This window comes from Marmota marmota, unplaced genomic scaffold, assembly GCF_001458135.2.
Source record: "Marmota marmota marmota unplaced genomic scaffold, marMar, whole genome shotgun sequence".
NCBI lineage: Eukaryota > Metazoa > Chordata > Mammalia > Rodentia > Sciuridae > Marmota > Marmota marmota.
In genome coordinates, this window is record NW_026000223.1 from 7422879 (window position 1) to 7431557 (window position 8679).

The 8679-nt window shown below is 43.9% G+C and overlaps 1 protein-coding gene across 2 annotated transcripts in view; it reads right to left on the reverse strand.

Annotated features, from left to right (window-relative positions):
• Positions 1-7592, reverse strand: part of Rab11fip1 (RAB11 family interacting protein 1) — a 31500-nt gene extending 23908 nt beyond the window's left edge. The window contains exon 1 of one of the 2 annotated variants that reach the window (XM_015501263.2): positions 7131-7592. In XM_015501263.2, the coding sequence (XP_015356749.1) occupies positions 7131-7498 (368 nt within the window). In that variant the 5' untranslated portion in view covers positions 7499-7592. The remainder of the gene's footprint in view (positions 1-7130) is intronic. The other variant, XM_015501264.2, reaches the window with a different exon arrangement.
• Positions 7593-8679: the final 1087 nt, after the last annotated feature.

Here is an 8679-nt window from a genome sequence, read left to right on the forward strand (position 1 = left end):
TTGTTTCTGTAACACCAGGGACTGAACCCAGGGACTCACACATGCTAAGCAAGCGCTTTACTACTGAACTTCATCCTCAGTCCTTTTATTTTAATTTTATTTTTGGCGGGGAGGAGTACTGGGGATTGAACTCAGGGGCACTCGACCACTAAGCCACACTCCCAGCTTTATTTTGTATTTTATTTAGAGACAGGGTCTCATTGAGTTGCTTAGTGCCTGGCTTTTGCAGAGGCTGGCTTTGCGATCTTCTTGTCTCAGCCCCCTGGGTGACTGGGATTACAGGCATGCACCACCACACCCAGATCTTTTATTTTTATTTTAAGATAGGACCCTTGCTAAATTGCCCAGAATGGCCTCAAACTTGTGATGCTCCTTGAACCACCGGAATTATAGGAATGCACCACCATGGCCAGCCTCAAGCAAAAAGATTTTTAAGGATGGAAACATAAAATGCTATTGCTTGGTTTACCATTACTTGGCCAGAACAAAAGAACACAAACTTCTGTATGACCGACATCAAAGAGCATTTAGTCCACTCCTCACCCCATAAACTGACTCATGTACTCCCTTCTATGAGAGTTCCTGGCAAGGGAGCAGAGACTGTGATTTATCTTGTGATCAAGATGAGTCCAAAGGAAGAGGAAGAAGAATTTTTTTTTTAAATCCGGTTTTAATAACAAATAATTAGTTAAAATGAAAAGTTCCATTTTTATGAACTGTATGTCACGTTCACTGTCCATGAAAGGAAAACCCCACACACCAGGCGCTCTGGGAGGCTACACCCCTGAGCAAACACCCCAGAGCTCAGCCTGTCCCTGCTGCCCTTCACATAGAACACCATTCTTTATGATAACAAGAGGCCCTTTTAGACTAGGCTTTCTAGAAGTCCCAACTGTTCTACCTGAGATTAGCCATGTTCTTTCTAAAAAAAAAAAAAAAAAAAAAAAGAGTATTTAAAAAGTGAAGTGTGTGGCAATCACACCTCCAGAAATATTTCTCTGGGATTTCTTATAAATGCCTTCCCTTTTTGCCATTCAAAGGCCACACTTAATTACCATTGCCCTCTTTCTTTCCATAGCACATTCCTAAATGTGTCCCCCAGGGATACCCTGGAGACCAAAGCCCTTGATTTTTCTCTACCAGATTATCAACAGACTTCTCCCTGCAGGAAAAGAATTTCTCATCTCATTACTGGTGCAAACCAGCTCCTTTTGCCAAAGGCAGCCAGTAAACCTGTTTCTTCAAAGGGTGCTGACCACACAGCCAGATCCCTACACTGGAAACTAAGAGAAGGGGTCTAGGCCCTTACTCCAGGTATCCCTACTCTTTGAATCATTGGGCCAAACCTAAAATTAAATGGTTCTCCAGGTTGACTCAGGCTAACTACTACCTGCCCTGTAGGAAACTCAACCCACCACTCACTTGCAAAGACCCCTTGGTCATGGGGTTGTTCAAGCTCTGTGTTGGGTCACACAGCAAAGAACAATACAAGAATGGTCCCTGCCCCTGGGAGAAGCAGGTGAAAGTCAGGCTTGGCATCCTCCTGAGCCAGCAGGGGCATGAGATCTGACACCTTAAAGGGCACAAAACCCACTTTACCAATAAATTCCAACTGATTTTGTTGGAATTTAAAGAAACTTACACCAGCCCCAGAGCCAAAGGTCAACTCAGAATTATTCTGGATAAAGATAAGGCCTCAAATGAGCTCCCAGCACTCTCCATTTAAGGCCAGGGCTCCTTAATCCTTCTGGAGCTAAGCCACAACTAGCTGTCCCTCCCTCTAAAATACGCGGGGAGGTGCATGATTTTCCAGGGTGTCTGGCAATTAAAACTCCAGTATTTTAATGGATGTCTCAGATTATCTTCAAGGGGCAGAGGGAAAAGTGATGTCAGCAAATACATGCTGGAATTTTAATAGGCACATGTCTTCCTTGTAATGTAATTATATAATTTTTAAGTTAATAGCTACAATTAAAATGACATATCAGATACTATTCATAAAAATTTTCCTCTGATGGTAGTCATGAAAGTACAATAAAGGTCTTTGTAGCCAAAAGGAAATATAGCCAAATAAAAAAGACATGAGACTCCTACGCTTACCTTCACTAATGTGAAATATTGAAATGGTTTGCTTACTTCAGAGTTTTAGTGTGTTTTTTGTTTTTTGATTTTTTTTCCATTTATGGGCTTGTCTTTCCTACTGTTACATATTATTTTTTCCTTTTTTTAGTCCTATATCCCCTGAAGCAGTGACATCATCAGCCACACTAGAACACACCAATGAGACTATACCAGCCACACAATTACAAAACAAAGACTTGACATGCACTAAAATGGTAACTATTGGAAGACACATATATACATACCCTGGTTTCAATGGTATTTCCTAGTCATTCACTCCAACAGAAGACTCAACTCACAGGTGGCACTGTCCAAAGCTTTGTAATGGTGACCTCATGCTGGTATCAGAGTAACTGTTGGAGGAAGAAAGCAGCCACCACTTCCTGGTTCACTTTCAACACCAAGCTCTCATAATTTGTTCATTCATATCACTTCCTCTCCCTGAGCCCCTTCCACTTCCAAACCATCACAAGTCAGGTCAATTAAACTCACAAAATATTTCTAAAATCACCCATGTCTGTCCATCTCCATAACCATTACCCTACTATAAGCCACCACCGTGCAATGCTTAGATTATTGTGATAGCTTCTTTCCATTGGTCTATTGCAGGCTAGGCCAAGTTTGAATCCATTCTCTATTCGGTAACCACTGTAAACTTTGACAAACTGGATTATATCACCCACCTTTACTCTAAACATTTGGTGGCTTCCTATTCTCCTATTGTTCTTAAATAAAGCCATACCTTCCTCTTCAGCCTCATCCTACACAATCTTCCAACTTCTGCCTCTGAACCTTTGCACAGGTTCCTCCTCCTCCAGTAGGCCTCCTTCCTTTGCTCTTCACTAGAAGAATTCCTCTTTATTCTTCAGGTAATGCTTAAGAGGCACTCTCTAACTCACATGTGTTCTCTCTCTCTTTCTCCCTCTCCCACCCCACACACATGAGGGGTGAGGGTGATTCTCACTGTGTTGCCTCGGTTGGCCTCAAACACCTTGAGCTCAAGCAACCCTCTCACCTCAGTCTACCAAGTACCTGTATTCCCAGATACTTGGTAAACTTGGTAGCCTGGCCACCATGCCAGGCTTTGCAATCTCTGTCTTTATATCATGCAGTAACTTTCCTGCTCCTTTTCTTTTATGATACCCTGTTCTTTTCCTTCACAATACTCATTATACTACATGATTGTTTATTTATGTATTCCTCTGTTTAACGTCTACTCCCCCATGAGGCCCTGAGCTTCCTGAAAGCAGGGATCATGCCTGTCTTGTCTACCATTGTTTACACTGTATATCCAGCAAATGGCATGTAGTAGGTATTTAAACATATTTACAAAAAGAATCAATAAACTTTAGACATCAGAAGTGGGCAGGGAGCAGTCGGAACTTCCTCCATGCTAACTAAATGTCTTACAAAAGAAATTATAAGTAATACCATCAGAAAAGCACACCACCTAATGACAACTCTGATGTACTCTCTTTTTTCAGTCATTTTACTTCATTGCCATAGTGAAAAGTGTTGTTTATCCCAGGACCCACAAAGAATTCAGTCCTGAGCATTGAGTTCAGTTTCCTTCGGTGGAGTGGGAGGGAGGGGCCTATGGCTGTGAAAGGAGAAAGGGTTTCCAGTAAGGCCCAATATTATCTTTTTTTTTTAAATTTTTTTATTGTTGGTTGTTCAAAACATTACATAGTTCTTGATATGTCATATTTCACACTTTGATTCAAGTGGGTTATGAACTCCCATTTTTACCCCGTACCCAATATTATCTTGAAGGGAAACTTCAAGAAAGAAAAAAACTTAACCAATAACAACACTGTTTGAATTTTCCCACCTGTTACCAAAAAGAAAGAAAAAAACAAATTTGTATACATTCATGTGATTTATGTATCACTAAGTTGCCCAGGCTGGCTTTGAGCTTGAGATCCTTCTGCACTAGCCTCCCAAATCGCTGGGATTATAGGCATGTGCCACTACACCGAACCCTTGTTTCTTTTTAATAATCCAAACTTCTACATTGACAACGTATTTCAACATCTTACTGCACTTACAGCTCTTTAAAAATCTAAACTTTATGATATCTAAGTCCTTTCATATTCACCCAAATGCTGTTGAGTCTTTAACACATACGAGGAAATGACCCTCCATCATTCATACTCTCTTCCATATCTGGAAGACTTATAGTATTAAGTTTCATTATATTGATTACACAGTGGCCTTCCAGTCACCGGGCTGAATAAATATTTTAATAATTCAATAAATATTTCAATCCTTAAAAGGTTATTTCTCCAAATTCTGATACTTTTTATAGCCTAAAATATTTTTTAAATCAATCTAAGATTCCAAACTATACAACACTAGATAGCAGAGCAGAGGGCTTCACATGCTGATCACCTGATTGTACCCCTCAGACTCCTGTCTGTTTTGTGGTCATGGTACTTAACTGATTCCCATTTTACCAACCCCCACTGAGACCCCAGGTCTTTAACAGATGTGTAAGTGAAAGATCAATTCATTTAGATTTTTCCTAACTAAAGTTTCACATACTATTTCCTATTAAATATATTCTATCTATGTGTCAACCTGTTTGGTGTTTTAAAGGTATGTGTTACCACACTAAATTCAAGGCCAGCAAATTGAGTCATGATAAAAAGCACATTCTCTTGACTCCAAATAAATTTGATAGATGGGGACTTATCAAGAAAATAAGTAGAAATATTAGCCTATTGGCTCTTAATGCTCTATTGGCTCTTGAGTTTAAGCATCATACTCATGACAAAAGTGATGCTCTGTTGCACCACTCTTCTTTATACACACTCACACAAAGAGTCATACACAATCTACAGACAAGATTTTAGCTTCTGTTTTGTTTTTAGTTTTTAATGTCTAAGGTGGAGTTATACCATTAATAACTAGTTCAAAAGACTTTCCCAGCCCAACCAGTTTCTTTTTGTTAAACTTCTACCTCTCAGTGCATATCTTATTATCCAAATCTCAGCTACCTTGGGCATCTCGTCAAACTTACTTTAACTGGGTTCCCCCAGCACCTTGGAAAGTCCCAGGAAGTGGTAGATGGAAAGCTTACAATTTCACCCACATGTACAGAAGCAAAAAAGCCTTCCACTGCAGTTATAAAAACCCATTAAGTAAGCACCATTTTCCTGCAAGACAATACTATGACTAAGCGGTCATCAGCTCAGGTAATAGAAACAGGAGTAACCATCTAGGTTTAGAATTACCCTGGAGAAGATGAGAAAACTGAAGATACAGAGACTGAACCCTTCCTGAAAGAGAACTTGAGTTTTCATCTCTCTCAAAGCAGTACAGAACCTTTTGAATCTTTACACTGGCTTCATTAGTCCAGGAACCCAGAAACACCTTACAAATATCAATTAAGTATGGCAACATGCTTCATTTATAAATAGGGAAAGGGGGATGTTTAGAGACAGAGCAACCCAACAATGAGTCAGAACCAGAATGGACACCAGAACCAGGACTCTGAGGCCCCATTTCTGGCAGGGAGATGTGAAGTCTTTCAAGGAGATGAAATATTCACATAACAAACAGATGGCAGAGATGGAAATGAATATCCACACATCTTGGGATAGGGCAAGACAAAGAATAGCCAACAGCCAATAACCTAAGGCCTCAAATTTCATTTAATCAGATGGAAAATTAGCATTGCTTCAGCCCCTCCTTAGCAAAGAGGATGCTCACCTTATGGCTTGTAAGTTGATGCTATGAGATACCCCATCCATCATATTAAGGTTCTACATTTTATCTGATTTGAGCTTAGAAATGACTATTCATCTTGGGCCAGATAAGCAAATCAGATATTTCATTTGCAAGCAGGCAGGCTGAAAATGAACCCACCATAAAGAAAAGAGCATGGGAACTACAAGCCCTTTGGCCTTTCCTGTCTACCTCACAAGGAAAAGTTAGAATGTTCTGTATATCTAAAATATGCAAGGGCAATCAGTGTGCTTCATAAACTGTCAGGAGTTTGGTAGTAACATGACTGGTTAGCATATTCAAGGTCAGCAAAGTAACCAATTAGGCTGATCAAGGCTATCTTTGGCATCCCAGATAAACATAATCAAATATTCAATGGGGTTATGACCTGCCCTTTCCAAACACCTGTGAAAGAGAATAAATCACTAACAATGCAGTTAATTAGGTTTTGCTGGGCTTTTACTGTGGAAGTGAGATATTCCGACAAAGAACTTTCCACTGGGGAGTGGCAGGTGAGAAGCCACCCACTTTTAGTGGGACCAAGGAAGAGCTTGACAAAGAAACAATGCCCAATCCTGCTCAACAAAGGGGTCAACTCTGGAACCATCCATTACTGGGAAATCTTACTAACTTGAGACCTAGGGCAAACATCCCACTTTTCCAGTGTTCTTCCTGGAAGAGCAAATTCTTTTCACCAACCTCCTAGGAAGGAGAAAGAATGGGCGCTAGCAATCACAGAGCAGTGGACATTTCCCCATTCAGGTCCCCACCTCCTTCCTCATCCACCCAGCACTGATCCTTCTCTGTCCAGGGGTTAGCTTCTTGGGATGTCGGGAAAATTAATTTTACCGGTTAATTTCCTCTGTGCTCTGGCCCATTCATTCTCAGCTCAAAGTGTCCTGTTTAGTGACATACTCAGGAGGCCTTCCACATGAGTTACTGGGTGTATCAGACCCCACCCTAATAAAATGAATTCGCCAGCCCACATATAGTTTCAATTCATCAAAAATTCATTTCGTGCTTACTGTGTGCCCGGGCCTGAGAGGTACCCTGAAGATAGATTCAAACCTGTCCCAACTTTCAAAAAGCCTCAATACTACGAGAGCTGGATGAGAAGCTGAAGCTAGGTCAGAATGAAGTATAGGGGAGCCCTCTCGGACTGTGACTTCCACGCCCATTCCAAAAGGGACCCAGTGCGGCGGCCACTGGCCCAGGGGCCGAGCCTGCGCCGCTGTCCCTTTCCCTCAGCCCTGGTCCTCTAGGTCCCGGCCCGCACTCACTGCGTCTTCCTGCGGCCCTGGTCGCGGTGCAGCTCCCGCAGGTCCACCTCGGCGCGGCCCAGGAACTTGTCGAGTCCGAGCAGCGCGCGGTGCAGCACGGTGAGCTGCAGGGTGGCGGCGGCCGCTGGCACAGCTCCGGAGGACAGCAGCGGCGGCAGCTCGAAGGTGGCTTCCTCCCTCCACACTGGCGCGCCGAGGCTGCGCTCCGACACCGAGGTGGCGTACTTCTCTTTGCCCACCTGGATCACCGCGTACGCGTCGCTCGTACCCCCAGGGCCCTTGGCCCGCAAACCCCGCGCCTGCAGCACCGTCACCTGCACATGGGTGGGGGACCACACGGCCCCCGGGCCCCGGCCCGCCAGAGACATGGTGACGATACTGTAGCGGGCTAGGACACCAGGAGAAGATCGCGGCCGCTGAGGGCCTGTTCGGCCAGCCCCGCTGTCCAGGCCGCTTTAAGGCTTCCGGCCACGCCCCCGTCAGGACCCGCCCCTACCCTGCCAGCCCCCGCCCCACCTGCCCGCGCGGAGCGGCCTCTGGGGCGCCGAGGGCGGGGCTGGAGCCACCAAGGAAGAGGCGGGAGGTCACGTGGGAAGGGGCGGGTGGCGGAGAGGGCTTCAGGAGTTCTGAAGTTGGTGGTAGGTGAGGGTTGATGTCCGCGGCTGCCAAGGTTCCTCCGCCCAACAGGAGCTGGCCAAAGCTCTGACTAGGAGTCAGACCTAGTTTACAGTCCAGCATCGCCAAGTGGCAGATGTGTGATCTTTTGCAGATTATTAATACATTTTTTTAAATATTTACGTACTTATTTTTTAGTTGTAGATGGACACAATACCTTTACTTTATTTATTTATTTTTATGTGGTGCTGAGGATCAAACCCAGGGCCCCGCACGTTCTAGGCGAGTGCCCTACCGCTGAGCCACAACCCCAGCCCAAATTACTAACACATTTAAGTCTCAGTTTCTTCATCTGTAAAATGAGATTGAAATCACCTCCCCGCCCCCAGAATTGCTGTAAAAGAAAAATAATGCATTAAAGTTTTTAGCACAGTGCTTAGCACCTGTGAGTTCTAAGTAAATGGAAACTCTGAGTGATAATGAAGATGACTCCCAGTGGTCTTTCTACTTTGGACCACTGGAAGACGGCAAGAGCCTTGGAAGGTGAGGATCTTTTGAGGGTCTGAAAAGGAGAAGGTAAGTTGAGGGGCATGAAAATGGGTGAGGGAGTGCCCTCTTCTTCCCTGCTCTCACCAAATAAGGTGAGGCTAAGTTAGGAAAAGTGAAGAAAAGGGGGACTAGAAATGGGATTGCCAAACCAAACATCAGGACCAGCGTCCAGCCACCACCCAGCCCCTTAGTTCCCCATTTCTCCCTGGCTAGGTCAACTTCATTCTCTTCCTGGGCTTCATATTTGGGCTTCCACTCAGCCACTTCCTTGTTCCAAGTGTCTATTAGATTGGTTGCTTCCCTTCAGTTCTCAGTCCTGGTTCAAAGGCTCAACTCCTCCACATTGGTCATCAGATTGGAAAAGTTGCTCTGAAGGGTTTAAAGT